The sequence below is a fragment of the Xiphophorus hellerii genome, chromosome 12 (assembly GCF_003331165.1).
Source record: "Xiphophorus hellerii strain 12219 chromosome 12, Xiphophorus_hellerii-4.1, whole genome shotgun sequence".
Lineage (NCBI taxonomy): Eukaryota > Metazoa > Chordata > Actinopteri > Cyprinodontiformes > Poeciliidae > Xiphophorus > Xiphophorus hellerii.
The window spans coordinates 15,952,311-15,969,893 of record NC_045683.1 but is presented as its reverse complement, the minus strand read 5'-3'; the positions used below and the strand labels follow the sequence as shown (position 1 = coordinate 15,969,893).

Genomic DNA, 17,583 nt, shown 5'->3' with positions numbered 1-17,583 from the left:
ATATTTCATAAATCTCAGATGAATCAAATTGAGTTTCAGTTTGTTTCATGTGAGTTTTGTTTCATGTCAGTTGACATTGTCCACTTTTATTTCAAATATATGATCTAAGAATTAATTGTTAAATTGTGTATTACGTAAAACAACAACAACTAGATGGTATTTTAATTCCATTTTCAAAAAAGGAAACTCTCAGCAGAGTTTTTATCTTGACTTTATTGAAGTTGTAAAGTTAAACACATAAACTGCGTTTTGTTTGCATTTTAAATATAAGCTGTTTTAATAGTAAACAGTCCATTTTTATAATGTATTGTCATTTCAATTAGACTTCCAATGGACATATTTTTTGTTTCAAGTTGCAATATTTTTAGTGTTTGAAATTAAAAAGGTGTCAGGAAAAAAAGCATACTACTCGGAATCTTTGTAGTAAAATATGTTTTCAAATACTACCTACATTTCAAACTAATCTGCTTTGTCTAGATTCTAGACAAACATGAGGGGATCTAAATTCACATTTATTCTTTTAAATCAGAGCACACATATAAACATTTAGTAGAAACATAAGAACATATTATACAGGGAAATCCTGAAAGAGTTTCAAAGGTAAAATCTTGAACACATGTTCTTCATGACTTGCTGGCAGGTTGTTGATGTCGTCATTCCTGAGGGGAAGTTCTGACTCTCTGCTTGATCCCCAATGGTAAGCCAAGGATCTGACGTGTAAAAAACTCCACAGATATCCTTTCTGGGATCATACTCCCCAGTGAACATTTCGCAACTGTGTAGACACATTAAAAAGGGATGACTATTTTTCAAGATTTTTTCTTATTTGATTTTGGCTTCTATTATTTCTGTTTTCATTGTTTCTGATTTGCTCACCGAGTGCCTCTTCTTCTTGTTCTTCTTTTTCACTGACCCCCAAAAGGGTGGTAAAACACTCTGCTACCTCGTCTTCTGTCATGTGCTCTCCTGTGGTTCACATCACAGATCACAATAAGTCTATGTGGCCATTAAAACAGAGGAGGGTCCTCTTTCATGCAAAAGTTACACAGGTGAAAACAGAGTCGAACAGAAAGATGAAGGGTCTGCGTACCTCGAGCCTGTAGAAATTTTATCATCTCACTTTTGTGGATAATAGGATTCCCAACAAGATTATCTTTTCCAAGAACATGAAAAGCTTGAACAAGCTCTTCACTGGAGATGCCGAAGGCTGGTCGATGATTGATGTACAGCTTGATAAAGTCCTCCAGGTCAATATCAGTCACATATTTTCCAGTTTCAGCAAATCTGCCGAATTTGACCTCATTGAACATGTCTTCTATCTGATAAAGATAACACACTGAACTGTAACAAAAGTTCTTATGACCGAAACAGTTTTTTTGAATTGTTCTTATACCTCTTGTTCTGTAGGAAAGTGTCCCAAAGCTCTCATTAAAATGGGAACTTCTGATAGAGGAATTTTGGTAGATACTTCTATTCTCTTCATCATGTCAGTGCCTTGATGTTGAATTTGGCAGTAAAAGAAAAAGTCCTCCATTTCCTAAAGATGCAAATGCTTTAAATATTAAGAATGTGTTCTTAAAATAAAAAAAATGGCTTTACAAATAGGTGTACATTTCTGTCTCTATCTTGTAGAGTCCAGAAACTCAAATAAGTACATGAGGATGAGCTCTGGTCTTCAAATAAAGACTGAATTGTACATCTCTTCTCAAAGCTGTCACATGAACAAAACTATCACACATTTCAGCTTCAGTAGTCTTTTATGGAGTTTCAAAACTTTCTGACGGTGCATTTTCTTATTGACACGTTAAACATGATTAAAATACATTCCAGTGTGTGGGGGTTGTTTGCCCAGAGTGCCAAACAAGCTAGAAGCGCCTCTGGTTACTGGAGATTTTGGATTTCTGTTGCCAGAGAAAGAACATGGTTGCACATTCTGTGTTTCTTGATATGATGAAACACTATTTTTGTCCCAAACAGCAAGAAATGTAACATGGTAGGGGTAAAAAGGAATCTCTTGTTAAACTGGGGGCATCGTTCATGCATATTTCATTGGAAATGTTTTCTTAAAGAGTCACAAAAGAAGTTACTGAAATATGCCACAGCTTTTCCAGTCAGATTTTTAATTGAAAATGCTCATATTTTTTATATCATGAGTTCTTCTGTCTTTGGTAGATGTGCTTCCACACATGTCAGTAGTAGTGTAGGTCTCAGTGGCAATATGGTATTCCCACAGAGTGGAAGGTAAGCCGAGTCAGCTCCTCTACTCCCCAGATCACATCTTAAATGCAATTAAGGCTAACATAATAACATTATGACTCTTCTCCTGGTAAGCCAAATTAAAGAATCAGCATTTGTTTAACTATTAACTCACCTTGTAAAATCTGCCGTCTCTTCCACCCTTGATGAGTGAATAAAAAGGATCCATGTCCTCTCCACTCAAGGCGGCTGCTGCGTCCAGCACGCTGTGATAACAGGAAAGAGAAACAGGATCAGGCCAAGTCGTTGCTCTGTTTTTACACTGTCTCTGGTTGCTGACTTGGTAGAAGCAAAACTTACTCTAAGTTCACTCTCCATGACAGAACACTACTGTCAGATCCTCCTGCAGTAAAGACAAGCTTGCCATCATAGGAGCAGGAAAAGGTAGACACCCCTGTTGGATGGCAGATCAAAGCACTGGATTTGTAGGGGTTCCCGTCCAACGGCAAAATCTGGAGACCCAACTGAAGGATGCAGGAAATCACTGTTTCAGTTTTTAAAGATCGTACAGTTAAAGATCAGCCAGAGTAAAATACTGCTCCAGCACTGACCTTATCGTCTGTGATGAATGCCAGGTGATGTGATTTTGTCTTAGATGTCGTTGACTTGGGAAGAACCGCAATTTTTCCAATTGGAGAACCATAGGTCGGGCCAAGAAGTGTCTTTCTATTTTTTATTTAAAAAATGTATTACTTACACTGTAATTGGAGGTGACAAATCAGATTTAGTCTCATGACTTTACGGACCTGCACATCGTGGTGGTGCTGTTGAAAAGTTTCATCTTGTAATTGTCTGAGGCAACAAGAAGGAACTCCTCTGGGTTGAGAAAAGGATACCAAGTCATGCACCGTGGCACGGCACTTTGCTCTATACGCTTTATGCTGAGGAGGAGGAGCTTGTTGCTCTCACTCTTTTCCAAGTCATACTCCACCTGTTGCTCCATACAACACATACACAGAGTTACGTACAAGTGTACTTCATTAAATTAAAATATGATCAAAAAGTTAATGAATTTTAGTAACCTAATTCAAAATGAAACAACATTAAGTAAAGTAAAAGTAACAATAAGTGAATCAAAAAATATTAAAAATAAACGATGTGAATTAACTAGTTGACGGTCCAATCCCAAGGAGAGCAGTCGTGGTTTGGCGTTGTACAGCTGAACCCCAAAAAGAAGATCTTGGATGGGCTTGTAGTGAGAGCGGTACCTGCCCACAAACCTCCACCGAGCCGAAGAGTCTTTGTAACCCTCATTGCGGAAAAGTGATACCGCTCTACCAGCATCCTAATAGAGAGGAGACACAAGAAAGATTAAGCCCAATTTTTTTTTTCACTTTTTCTGAATAAAATCAGTGGTCCATGAAGGAAGTAAGGATACTGTCAGAGTTATGCAAATAGTTATCTCATGAATAAGTTGTCTCTCTACTCTACTAAGCTGGGAACAGGATGAGATGGACCATTCTGTTCTTGGAGAAACCGGTTTCAGCTAGTTCAGAGAGACCCCTCTACTTCTTATCTTTAAGTTTCTGTTTTATGACCGACCCCCACCCCGCTTTCAATAAAACCAGGCTGCTGCAGGGGAACAAGTTGGAGTTGTCCTGAGGCACCACTGAAACTCTCCCCCTTTGCAAAGGCTGAGACTCTCTGTGTGGTTCTTTATATGTACAGATTAAAATACCCAACAGATACTCTTTTTAGTTTAACTAGAACTTTAACAGCTGATCAATGGTGTATCGGTAGTTTCACTGAGTAAAAAACCTGATGACACAAACTCACTGCAGTGGCAAGGTACTGTGAGTCATGAGAAAAGGTGATCAGATGGATGCTGTCTTTAATGCAGTTGAAGATTTCCTCAGGCTTATTTTCCAAAGTGGTGGCATCCAGTATGTAAACAGCTCCAGTCCTAAAGCCCACTGCCAAGAATAAACCTGAGCAGAGACAAAAAGACAACTGATGGATTTTTAGATGTGAACCATATTGCAAACAGCAGATAAAACTGGGCATAGGAAGCAGTCTCTGATTTTTATATCATGCATCTTTAAAGAAGCAGATCTGCTCACCTTTTGGGTCGAAGGTAATAGACTGAATCTGCTTTTCTGTCTCAAAGATCCTGTTGCCAATGATTGCTTTGCAGTTATAATCCCACAGTCTTAACATGCCTTGTAGGTTGCCAAAGGCTACAGCTGGTTGAAAAGGATGGCATGTCAGTGCATGGAGAGGGTCATAATCATTCTGAAGAACGGTCTGAATGACTCTGGTCTGTGTGTTCAAATGGATGATTTTGGCATTGATTGTGGAAATGATGAAATTCCTACAAGAAAAGAGACTAAAATAAAAAAACAGTGCATTGCAAAATACTTTTGTCAAATTTCAAGCTCAATCTTCAATGTATTTTGTTGGGATTTTATGTGATCGAACAACACCAAGTAGTTGGAATGAAAATGACTAATTTCAGCATAAATCCATAAGACCTCAGAAGTTCCTTAGAGAAAACTGTGAACAAATAGCATCATGAAGACCAACGATTGCTGCAGACAGGCCAGGGAGAAAGATGTTAAAAGGGGTTAAAAAATAATATCCTAAGCTTTGAACATCTCACAGAGCTCTGTTTAATTCATTATCTAACAATGAAAGGAACCTGGCACATCTGAAAACCTACCAAGACCTGTGATTCCACCTTAAATGGCAGGGAGGGTAAGGGATCATTAAGCAGAGAAGCAACTAAAGGCTAGGGTGGACGTTTATTGTCCAGTAGGATGATGACCCTAAGAATACATAAAAGCTGCAATGGAATAATTTCCATAACACTGAATGCATGTTGTAAAGCAACTTGGATCAAGACTATATTGTAACACTTGAAAATTAATGCTCACATAAGCTTGCCTTTCAATCTGAGCTATTTTGAAAAAAAGAATGAAAAAAAAATTCTGCCTCTCAATGCTTAAAACTAGAAACTACCTAACAATGTATGCAGCTGTAACTGCAGAAACAGGTGGCTCTACTGCCTCTGGAGTACAAATACATGCTATTCTCATCAAGTTTTTATTTTAAACATTTTTTTTTAAATCATGTTTTTTTCCCCTCCATCAACTTCATTCGTCTGCTGCTTTGTGTTGGTTTGTCTTATAAAATCAATGAAACAGCAGTTTTTGTTTGTAACATTAAAAACTTTGAAAGATTTTAAGAGGTATGGCTACTTGTGCTCGGGTCTGTAGTATTGGCATTTTGTTTGTCAGATAAAACAGAGTAGGATGCATTAGACTGTACATCTACTACCTGATAATCACCGGGTCCACATCCTGAAAATAGTCCTCCTCATCATTGTCTTTTGGTAATTCCTTGGAAAAGGAGATATATACTACGGGATCCTGGTTGAAATCGGTGTACCAGTTGACAAGCAGGAAGTTTTCATCATAAAACCGGACATTACCTTGTATGTCACCAGTTACTATAAAACTGTAAGATTAGATGACATAAACAAACTGGTTACAAGGTCAATTTGAGGTACAAGTAAATGTCAAACACAGTGAATATTCACGGCTCTGCGTACGTATCAGTTATGGTGAGAACAGTGATTGGCTCTTGTTGGATGTGGATTGTCTTGATTCTACCAAAGGACTGGGTCTGTTTTTCAATCAAGTTTTTACCAATGTCCCACACCACGATCGAGCTTCCTATGGCTTTCAGGACCTGATTCTTTTTCCAGTGAAACACTGAACGACTTAGACACAAGTCAGCAAAGGGGATGCTTTTACTGGGATCGGTAGTAAGCTGAGCAAATACATCTGGATCAGTTGCAGGGGTGACCTGCAACATATGAAAACATCATTTAGATAAAACATGCAAACAATAGTTTAAATATAAACTTTCAACAAATATGTTTACTTTCTTGAGGTACAGTGCAAAGTACTCCAAGCCTTCGCTGTCCTGAAAAAAGACAAAAAGTTTTAGATACACTCATTTTTTTAATGCCAACTGTATATTTATGTTTTCCAAAAAGCGATCATGTGAAGTTACCCATTTGTAGATTAACATGTGAGTTTTACTGCCGCTGAGAAGCTGAGTGCTATCATTTGGGTTAAAGATGATGTGATCCTGCAAAATAAATTAACATTATAATCCAATACCTCATCGATACAAAACACAGGATTTAGATGATTGAAGAAAAGAAAGCATGCTTACTTGAAAACCATGTTTGGGATTGAGTTCAGCTTGGCAGAGACATTTCTGTTCTGTACTGGTCCAATCCCAAATAAGCACACTCTGGTACAATCATAAAAGATAATTAGATGCACATTGTGAATAGTGTTGTCAAATCCAGTAAGAAAAAAAAGTACTATTTAGGTTGCATTGATAATGTTACTATGTAAACCGCTTTCAAAATGACCAGGACCTGGTTTCTCACTAACACCATTTGATTAAAAATACAGCTTTCAAACGCTTTTTATTAATATTTGCTATTTGTTAATAAATCTGTCAACACTTATTCTTTCATACTCACTTGAAATTCTGCATTCCCAAGAGTTGCTAGGTATTTTGTGTCGCTTGAAAACCCTAGAGCAGCAACACAGCTGCCAGGGTGGCACTCAAACAATGTATTCACAGGAATACTGGAAGATTTATCACAAACAAGATTAGCCTCACGAATCATAGTCAGGACAGGACACAAGGAATACCTATGTCTACTAAAAAATGAAGCGTTACCCAGAGTAGGAGTCCCATATAATCACCATGTTCCTTGGCCCTATGTCGACTGTTGCTATCCAGCGTCTGTCCTCACTCACACACATGCATGAGATGGGACAGGAGTGACCCTAAAGACGATAAAACATCTCACCATGCAGTTGAGATTATTATTCCACTGGTTCAAAACTGAACCAGTGGATTAATAAACATGTTAATGAATAAACAAATACACAAACAAACAAATGTGCATGGGCTCAAAATGTTTTTGTTAGACCAAGATATTGCATGATGATGCGGCAACAACTGGAATTAAACAAAATAACTTCCTGTTTCCTGATTATTGGATTGTCATAAAGCTAGCACTCTTTGAAGCTGTGGTCTGTTTCAAAGGGGTTACGACCTGGTTTGGACTCATCTGAAATCCTAACTGCAAAGTTAAACATCCTGTTTCAAACCTTAACATGTTTGTGACACTTTACTGCATTATAATATATTCCAAAAGCATTCATATTACATAAAGTTTTTTGGCTTTTCACATTTGGCATATTCCAACCAAAAACCTCATTGTAATTGATTGATATTTTATGTAATTCACAACACAAAGTCACCCTGTTATTAAACTGAGTTTTTCTCTGCGGGATTTGATCGCAGTATAGATCCAGCTATTCTGAGAAGACCTATAAGATTTGTTAGAGAACATCTGTAAGGTTGACATGAACCAAATTGCATTGAAATTGAACTTTTTAGCCAGATTGCGAAACAATATTGAACATACCATAATATTATGCTACACATCATCAAGCTGGTAGTGGCAGGATCATGATGCAGTATGGTGCAGTTGACCATAAGCGTTCAACTGCAATGTAATGTTTTCGATCAAAACATGAAGAAAACCTGTGGTAGTCTGAAAAAGACTTGACACTGAGGCTGACATTCACCTTTCAGCAGGGCAACAACATTAAGAATACAGCCAGATCTACAACTGAAATCATTTTCTAATTTATATTAGAAAGCCACATCAGCTCAAAACCCACTGTCTATTGCTTTGCAGTGACATATAATAAAAATAACCCTGATATGCATGTTGTAGTATTGGGTTTTGAGCACTTTTGCTGTTTGTATGATACTTTCACCACATTGTAATCCTCAAATTAAATAATTATTGATACTTGGGAGAACTTGAATACCCAGTGTGTGTTTTTACCTGCAGAATGTGCTGGGAATTTAAGGTGTGATTGAATATGACCCCAACATGAGCCGAGGCATAGACGAAAATAAGCTGACTGCTGTCTTGCAGACTGTAGATGGGGAGGACAGGATTCATCCCGAAGACCCTCTCCAGTGACTCAATGAGAGCAAGAAGAGAACCAATAAAAGTTGAAATTATATTTTATTATGATAAATGGAATATTTGTATTACATATTTTCTGTGCTTTTACACAGTTGCATCTCGGGAATTGTTTATATAATTTTATTCAGAACATACAAATATGTAAATATAAGCTTACAGACAGTGGGATATAGTTCAAGTGATTATTCCTGTTAATTTTGATTCTTATTGCTAATGAAAACCAATTCAAAAATAACCTTTTCAACTACACTTTTCCATTCCACCTAACTTTCCATTATTCTACTTTGATATGGCACCTTTGAAATGGCTATCTCCTTTAACCCCTTAATTGCCCACCCCAAAACGCTCACATGTCAGGCAGAGCTACCTTGAGGACTCGGTATCCCGACTATGATGAGGTAAACTAAAACCTTATGACTGTCATGTAATATTTTTATTTTCTAAGCAAATTATGGGTCTTCATTAGTTTGCCAACCGTAACCATCGAGATGAACAGGGAAAAAAACCGCTTTAAATATATCAAACTGTCTGTATGTAGGCTTAGTTTCACTCTCTGAATTTCTGAGGTTATTATACATTTGAATATTTCATTAGGCTTACTTACCAAGACATGCATTGCAGGACGAGCTGCCTCCTTTGAGAAAAGTGTGTCTTGGGTTGCTGTGTAGACTTGAGACTGCCCATGCATGTTGCTTATGTCACATGTTGTTTGGACATTTTCTTCCTCACCTGCATGTTCACTGATCTGCTGTTCTTTTGCACTCGTCAAGCTTGGTTCCTCGGAGGACTCGCTGCTTGCTGACATGATGCCAGAAGACCAAACACTCTTAACTTTTCGATGATGAACTTTGAAGAGTTTCTTCCAGATTCTTCCAAGTTCAATCTGTTCAACTTCAAGCTTAAACTGATCAAATTATTTGGCTGTTTTGCGGCAGGAACGAAAACAAAAAAAAAAACGTTGGGGCAAAATGTTTACTAGCGAAGCGTTTCGTTGCTTAGCAACGATACAATAAAGTGGGGGTGTTCCGGTCAAACGTTTCAAATTAAAAGCTTAATTGACCATGATTGTAGGAAAATTAAGATGCAACGAAAAATATTTAGTCATTTCACTTTCAGTCCAAGATATTAAACTAATATATAGAATCACTGCCCATAGAGTGATATATTTCCGGAGATTATTGTTATGATTATTATAGGTATAAAAAACAATATTTAAATCCTCTTTGAATTAAGATTTTTATGTACCAATAAAAATTAAATTTAATGGTCTTCATTGTGTATTCACAACCATTAGGGTGCTTCAAAGACCGCAGCACCCTCCACATGGGAGGGTAAGCCAAAAAGACATTTCCCTAAGTGGATCGCTGTATTAATGGAAAACTTAGTGGAAGGAAAAAGTATGCCAGATTGAGGTGCAACCTTAAAGTATTAATAGCACACATAATATACAAATATGTTCACTTCTATATATAATGTAGAGTACAGAACCTCTACAAAATAGTTCCTTTTGTGAAAACCTCCAATATTCAGGATGTTACAAAAATAAAGGTCAGAATCAAAAAGATTAAATCTATTTGGCAAGAACCAAAGAACCTTAAAGCTTGTAAATGACATCTGAAAGTTTTGTTTGAAATTTTCTCGTGTTTTTTTTTTTTAATTCTCTGTCTATTTTTCTTTATGTCAAATGACATTTTGTTTTTTTCATTTTTCAATTTTTGTCATATGTCTTTTGCTTTGTTTTTATATTTTAATTTCAGATTAAATTTCTCCTACTGTTAATACATTTACAGAGTTAAGCTCCACTTTGGTGTTATGGTTATTGTCATCAGGAATATATTGGTCGTAAAAACAGCATATTTGATCCGCTTTCAAATAAGAATTAATGACCAACTTTGAATAAATATCACAGAAAACGTGAAGTGTTCTCAGAATAATGACCATTTTTGAGTCTTAATAAATTCCTGTCTTCTAAATGTCAAGCCTTCTTCATTGGCAGAGGAATGTCTAACAGGAATTTCAAAATAAAATGCAATCATAAAAAGACCATGATCTAACAGAGACATAAGTAGTCAATTGGAATACTTTTTATTCATCTAACGTAAAGATTAGTTATTTTTAATTGTAACGAGATATTTTTGGGGGTAATTGTGGCAGATTAAAGAAGCGACCGCACATTACAACTTTTATTTTGAAAGCATAATTTTATGTTGAAGTGTCTCACTCTTCACAGCGTTTCCTTCCTACGTTCTTCCGGTTCCACAGGTTTCAGAAGTGGTCGAACTTCTGACTGCGTCAGATCTGCTTAACTTTTCGTTGGCACGCAACATTTTCCTTATTGGTATTTTATATCCTCAGGCATCTCCGTGTCATTTATCGACTTATTTAAAGGTTGTTACTGAGGTTGAGTGAATTATGAAGAGTTTATGACAGAAACCTTTCTTTAAGTGAAGAAGCCTGCTGAAGCTTGGATGATTCTTCCCGCTCGTTGAGTGACAGGTGAGCAGCAATGATTTACTGACGGATTTATTGATTGTTTTATGCAAAGGTTGAGGTGTTGCTTTGAGTCAGTCAGCATTAGCTCCAGCACCGTCAGCTGACAGTCAGTCGCTCTGACTTTACAGCGATTAGCAAACGGCTAACGCCAATTCTCATACTAAACTAAGATTCATGGAGCTTCCACTTGCTATTTAACCAGAGAATCTGCATTAAATTTGTTTAGGCTTTTGCAAAACCCCGTAGAATTTATTTGTAGTTTGAAATGTTGCCAGGAAAATCTTAAAAGTTCTATAACTTACAACTATTTTCAAGTTGCTTCTGACATGTTTTCTGTCTGAGGTTGAGTGTACAGGTGCACCTCAATAAATATCTATCCTGGTTGGACCTCCTTCTATACGAGTTACTGCATCAGTGCGGCGTGGCATGGAGGCGATCAGCCCCTGCTCTGCAGAATGTAATGGAAACCCAGGTTACTTTGAGGGTGACCTTCTTATGTTGACAATTCTCTGAAGATTATTGTGTTAGGACAGTTTTCTGGCCAATCAAGCACAGCAGCACTGTGGTCATTGAACCAGCTTTTGGGGTCTTTGGCCCTGTTGGCAGATGCCAAGTACTGCTGGAAAGTGAAATCAGAAAAGCCATAAAGCTTATTATCAGAAGGAAGCATGAAGTGCTCTAAAATTTCTTGGTACTTGTTCTGACTTTGGAATTGATTAAACATAGTGGACCAACATCAGCAGATGACATGTCACCCCAAATCAACACTGAATGTGGAAACTTCACACTTGACCTCAAGCAACTTGGATTGTGTGTATCTCCACTTCTCCTTTCCAATTTTGACCATGGCTTCCAAATGAAATGCAAACTTTAGTGGGCCACCCTCCTAGTGAAGGTTGTCGCTGACTGCATGACAGCTCTCAAGTCGTCCCCATGATTGTGAGGACATAGTCATAAATTAGTTTTCTATAATTTTAAAATGCTCCGAGAAAGAAAAATTGGGGGTTTCAGCTATTTGCCAGCAATACCTGTTAAAATAATTGAAATAACCCTTGAAATCACCTTGTGTTCCAGGGCATATTAGTTTGACTTTTTGAATTGAATTACATCAATAAATAAACATTTCAATGATTTAATTTATTGAGAGACATGCATATTTTCCATAAAAACTAAAGCCCTGATTATCATTTGTTACACCAATAATGCAGTAGTAACAATGCTTTTTTACACTTTGTCAAAAAAAAAAAAAACATTGGCAATCCTTGCCTGTTTTAGACAGCTTGATGAACCGTTGTTCTGATTCAATCTTAATTGGAGCAACTTGTGAAGTGGAGACAACAAACATTCCTGAATTTGTGTTTTGTACAACCAGGCTGAGATTAAGAGATTTTAGATTTTATAAACTCAATAACTGGACAAAGCTGATTCCAACAGATTATGAAAAGACTGGGGAACAGACAGGAGTACAAAAAGGGTTTGCAACACGAGTATTTTCAAATTTAGAACAAAATTATTACCCCTAGTTTCTCTCAGAGGAATAAAGCAATAAAAATAAGCTGCAATATTATAAATGTTACCCTAACAGATGTATGAAATAAGAGCTTGCAAAAGTGGGGCCTGCTCAGGATTAATCCAGTAGTTATTATGTTAGGGCTCATTTTATGTACTAGTAAAAAAATACTGGCACTTATCTTATAAATTTGAAACTCTATTAACCAATTTCTTGCTGAAAATGATTAATATAGCAGTGTATTGATGCTTCCTTTTATTATGATGATGAAAATTGTTACAACTCTTTGTTTCTACAAATCTAAAGTTGTATTACGGCCCACACAACTTAAGTCAGATGTAAAATCTATGGGATCATATCTTAATTTAGTCATATTTTGTCTTATTGTAATAACTGGAGCAGATTATTCTGTCTGTTTCTTACAAAATAAATCTTAATTCTTAAACGTCACTTTTAGAGCTACTTAAATGTATCTTTTTTATTTATCAAAGGTAATGTAGCTGTCTAATCTGAATAAAAACCTCAGTGCTACATCATACTAGAAAGTAGAAGTGTATCGGGCATTTATCAGGTAAACATGAATGAGAAAAAGAAAGGAAAAATCTGGAAAAATAATTATTTTCTGTCCCATTATTCCTTCCATTTTTTTATGTGTCCATCTATCAACCAACATGTCTGTCCACCCATTAATTTCTCTATCCATCTAACCATCCACCCATTCCTCTATCCATTTGTCCACCTCTCCATCTGTCCTTTGAGTTTAAAATAAATCAAAGTTGGAATCTGAAATTATATGAAAGGTTTTCCTGAACACTATGTATTAGGCCTGGGTGTAGAGTTCATACATCGGTTTCTGTCAATATTTTGCCACTTAATTCCTCTTCCTAACACCTCTTTATGATTCATCTATTAAGGTTACCTAAGAAAGTGCCATCATGTGGACAGACAAACAAAGAGGGCTCAGAGTTTCCCAGGAGGAGCTGCTTTGCAAGAACGCCTGTGGGTATTATGGAAACCCAGCGTGGAAAGGCTTCTGCTCCAAGTGCTGGAGAGAGAGATCACGCCCACCCGGATCACAAAGACAAGACACGAGGTGGACGATTTACTTTTGACACACCATCAGCTTTTCTGTTTAAAACATGATTCTGATGTATTATCCTCCTTGCAGACCCAGCAGCGATGGAGCCCCACCCACATTCTCCAAATTTGAGGAGAAGAAAAACATTGAGAAGGGTCGACGAATAAGCACAGTGAGGCGGCTGTTCTGGGGCAGCTCTTCACCTCCAAAACCCCAAGGTTGGTCTTCTAAGCTGCTAAGCTTCTTTTTAGGCTGGACTGTATTCTTAATAAAATATAAAAATAATGGAATACGAACTTAAAGGCTATCAGGTCGTTATATGTCTGCTAACAGGTAGGTTGTCAGAATGATGGGTTCAGATTTTCCTCCTCGCATAGCGTTTTGCTTGTTGGTTATAGTAGGTTAATATTATTCTCATTAAAGTTTGTGGTTGTTTTGTTGGAAAACTCCTACTCCTTCTAAATGAGATGATAATGTGCAGTTTTGCAGAAATAATCTTGTGGATGATTTTTTGACCTTGCATCCACTCTTTGTCTTTCCAGAGACCTCTGAAAGTCACACTAAGATGTTAAAAGCCTATGAGAGCCTTGAGCCTGGAGACTTCACTGGTTTTCTAAAGATCCTGCGGAGTCCATCTTCTCAGCGTCTGCAAGTCCCGCTGCACAGCTTTCCTTAACACAATGGAGGCTTATCATGTAACTATGTCCACAAGTATCTATACTTATAGTTGCTTCCTTTTTAAAAAGTGACATCCTTATCAAAGCCTGGCACCATTTTCAGAATCTGCAAATACAGAAGCAGTCGGACCTTGTCCAGGATTTCTATCAGTCTTTTGCTGAATATTTTAGAAGTGAGTACAATTGTTGCAGTTTGTTCGGATCTGTTTTTTCTTAAATTTAGAAGAAAGATGTTTAGTAGTCTCTTTTTGTTTTCAGGCTTCCCAGAGACTCAGGTCACTCAGATAATGGAGCATGTGGAGAAGCTTATAATGACTCGTTTGCACAAATGGGTTTTCTGCCATGACAGCTGTGATGATGAACAGAAGGACCTGGCTCTTCAGCGCCGAATACGGTAACGCGGTTAAGAAATCAGTAACTCATCTCTGAATGTAATTAGCGGCGTTCATCCCTTCTGTTATAAACAGAGGGTTTCCTCACAGTCTGGAAAAAGATTGAATTAGTTTGAATTATTTTTCAGGTTTTGATATGTTAATAAAGTAGAATACAGAAAAAGGTTTTATCTTTCCTCTTCCTCAGACCTCATTTTTTTGCTAATTAAAATATAAATCTAAAATTCTACACTCTGATTCCATATGCATAAAAAAGTGTATGTGGAAAGCCCTCAATTGGATGATCTTTACATCGGCCTATTCATTTATGTTTTTTTTCTCTGCATACATGAAACTAGGTTGCAAAGTCTGAAGTTTGAAAATGTGTACATTTTAAACTGGTAATTTTGTAGGAGCACTTTAAACATTGGCTCTCAAATCTTGATTCTCATTGATCATTTTCCTTTTCAGCTCCCTAAACTGGGTCACACCACAGATGCTGAGTGTGCCTTTTCCGGATGAAGACACCCCAGTCACAGGCGACCCCTTCCTGCCTGCCATCACAGGTGATTTGCCTCATTTATTGACTTTATTGTGGACCTTTGGAAGCTTTCAGTCTTTAACTAACTTGAGTAAAAGTGTTGTCCATCTCTTTGCTTAACTATTTAAATGTCACAACATTAAGCAACTAAATAAAGTTAAAGACATGTGAATGCATTGAAATAATTTGATATGCCATGGTTCTCAAAATGTGGTACAATTGATTCTCAGAGGAAATATTAGTAACTATCAACAATTTGAAACAATTTAGTAAATTAATAACTAAACTAATGTGGAGCGAATCAACCAAAATAGCCGTCGTTATCGTTAATAGTTTTTTCTATAGTCAACACAAAAAATTAGAAGTCCAACATATTGTGGCAGACACGGTTTGAAATATCATTGTGGGTCTTGTTATAAAATGCCTGAGAACCAGGGATTTAAAATATTGTCATGGTTCATTTATCTTTTTTTCTTCCTGTTAATCAGCCATAATAGAAATGGATGCCAAGCGAGCGCCGCAGGACAAGCTAGCCTGTGTGTCAAAGTGCAGTCAGCACATTTTTGAAGCGCTGTCCACCTCCAACAATGAGCCTGCAAACGCGGATGACTTCCTGACGAGCCTGGTGTATGTGGTGCTGAAAGCCAATCCGCCTCGCCTCCACTCCAACATGCAGTACATGATTCGTTTTGGCCTCCCTCACAGCCTCATGGCTGGAGAGAGCGGCTACTATTTCACAAACTTGGTAAGTTGTGTTTGAAAGCGCTCAGTCCTTACATACACCGCAGAGTTGGGGAGATAACCCAAGCTTGTCGTTGTCCTCTGCTTCAGTCCTGTGCGGTGGCTTTCATTGAGAAGCTGGATGGACCAGCACTCAACCTCAGTCCTGAGCAGTTTGACGGCTACATGCGAGGTCAGCGCACTCCTGCTGCATTAAAGAGGCAGCAGAAGGCCAACGGCACTCAGAAGCTGCTGGAAGAGCTGCAAGGAAGGCAGGAGAAGCTGCACCAAGGTGTGGATGCTCTGAACATGCAGCTGCAGAAGTGGGTCCAAGTAGTTAATTCCCAGCTGGATGAGGCAACGAGCCAGTTCGATAAGGTACAGAAGGAGATAACGGCTCAGACGGAGGCCTCTGAGGTCGTGACCTCTTCAGCTGAGGATGGATCCCAACAGAAGGAGGAGGAACAGTAGTCTGAGTGTGAAGCTCTAACAGAAACGGTCTGAGAGCCCACCAGAGGCATCAGAACCCCCTGGTGTGGTACCTCATGATCAGCACTAACAGACGAACGCTGCTGGACAAACGAGATCTACATTCCGCTGACAGATTTGCACAAGTTTCCAAACAAAGAGACGTGACTCATGAGATGAAGAAAGGAGGATGAAGGAAAACTTGAAGGAAACTTGGGACACATTTGTCCTGAGGCATCTGAAGGGCCAAAATATCTTTATCAAGTTATTCTAACTTTATTGAGGTCATTAAAACACATGCCAGCTTAGTTTTATGCATTAACACACAGGCACTTCTAACACTTAAAGGTGCTGAACACAAAATGTTTTCCCTTATGTCATGTACCGCAATGACTTTATGGTGACAGGTCAAAATGTGAACTAGTATCAACCACTACAAGTTTACAAGGGGATGTTTGTGACAAAGGTTTCTCAGAGCTGTCTAACTTATAAAATGTTTTCCTTTGCAATTTTGTGTAACACATTTCCATATGTGATGGTGTACAAAAGATGTTTACAGTTGTTGATTTATGAAGAAAATTAAAGTTATATTTTTGTTCAATAATTGAATCAAATTATAGATTAAAGCGATTTGATTTACAGATTGTGTGACTGATTTTAAATTTTACCCTGGTTTGACCATTTTTGCTATTATAAAATATAAGTTTAGACTAACTGCAGAGCAGAGAGCTGACCTGAGATACGTCAGCTTTATGAACAAGATGCAGGTTTAAATTTATTGAGAAGAGGAAACAATGACAAACATGAAGAGGAAATGGAAATCATATTTGGATAAATCTAAATACTTTGTAAGAGGCCAAAGAGGAATTAAATTTGAAATAGGTGTTTGAACAAAACAACACCATACAAAACAGAAAGGAAGCATAATTTTATTTCATACCAACAAGACTAACAATATGGAGTAGCCAGACCTGAAGGAACCTTGACTACAATAGAAAACTTACCAAGAAATGCAAAGCAGCTGTGGAATGTAGTTTACGTACACAGGTGACAAAGGTTCGTCCACTCTACTGTAACATAAATGTTATGCTAAATATTACATTTTCAGTGATTAAACTAAATTAAGCTAATAACAGTTTACACAGCAAGAGTTTAAGTTTGTAAAGAGATACTATTTTGAACGTCTAATATACCTGTTAGCTCACTTCCTGTGGAACACTTGCTATCAAAAAGATTAGAGCATCATGACATCTGCTCATCAGATGCAGCAGATCGATCAAAGTGCAGTCTGTTCCAGATGGTGCTGCACCGAGGAAGATATGCTTTTAAAGAAACAGCTGTAACCTGCTTGGACATGCAGTCGTAACTCTACTCTGGCCATATCTACTCTTGATCATGAAGACAGTCAGTTATATTAAAAGACACACTAACT

At 37.6% G+C, this 17,583-nt stretch overlaps 2 protein-coding genes across 2 annotated transcripts; one reads left to right on the top strand and one right to left on the bottom strand.

The window, feature by feature from the left end:
- Nucleotides 1-195: 195 nt before the first annotated feature.
- On the bottom strand, nucleotides 196-9,949 carry cfap251 (cilia and flagella associated protein 251). Its single transcript, XM_032577632.1, has 20 exons — nucleotides 8,898-9,949; nucleotides 8,147-8,287; nucleotides 6,961-7,070; nucleotides 6,758-6,866; nucleotides 6,439-6,519; nucleotides 6,274-6,351; nucleotides 6,142-6,183; nucleotides 5,807-6,063; nucleotides 5,533-5,712; nucleotides 4,317-4,567; nucleotides 4,033-4,184; nucleotides 3,365-3,541; nucleotides 3,003-3,187; nucleotides 2,808-2,922; nucleotides 2,557-2,720; nucleotides 2,372-2,462; nucleotides 1,394-1,537; nucleotides 1,091-1,319; nucleotides 877-966; nucleotides 196-775 (listed from the first exon to the last, which is right to left on the bottom strand). Exons 1-20 carry the CDS (start codon nucleotides 9,096-9,098, stop codon nucleotides 654-656), a joined length of 2,919 nt encoding a protein of 972 aa, XP_032433523.1. The 5' UTR covers nucleotides 9,099-9,949; the 3' UTR covers nucleotides 196-653.
- A 603-nt stretch (nucleotides 9,950-10,552) lies between these two features.
- LOC116730497 (rab5 GDP/GTP exchange factor-like) lies at nucleotides 10,553-16,792 on the top strand. The gene is given in 10 exon segments (XM_032579801.1): nucleotides 10,553-10,789; nucleotides 13,211-13,389; nucleotides 13,465-13,592; nucleotides 13,917-14,026; nucleotides 14,028-14,069; nucleotides 14,155-14,224; nucleotides 14,310-14,445; nucleotides 14,894-14,988; nucleotides 15,452-15,708; nucleotides 15,795-16,792. Coding segments are annotated over 9 exon segments (1,356 nt in total). The 5' UTR covers nucleotides 10,553-10,789; nucleotides 13,211-13,231; the 3' UTR covers nucleotides 16,155-16,792.
- The last annotated feature ends 791 nt before the right edge of the window (nucleotides 16,793-17,583 follow it).

Coding starts and splice junctions, on each gene's coding strand:
- cfap251 (XM_032577632.1), bottom strand. CDS start 9,098: ATGTCAGCAAGCAGCGAGTCCTCCGAGGAACCAAGCTTGACGAGTGCA. Junction 6,352..6,438: donor ATCCCAAACATGGTTTTCAA/GTAAGCATGCTT, acceptor TTTATTTTGCAG/GATCACATCATCTTTAACCC. Junction 3,188..3,364: donor TGGGATTGGACCGTCAACTA/GTTAATTCACAT, acceptor ATGGAGCAACAG/GTGGAGTATGACTTGGAAAA.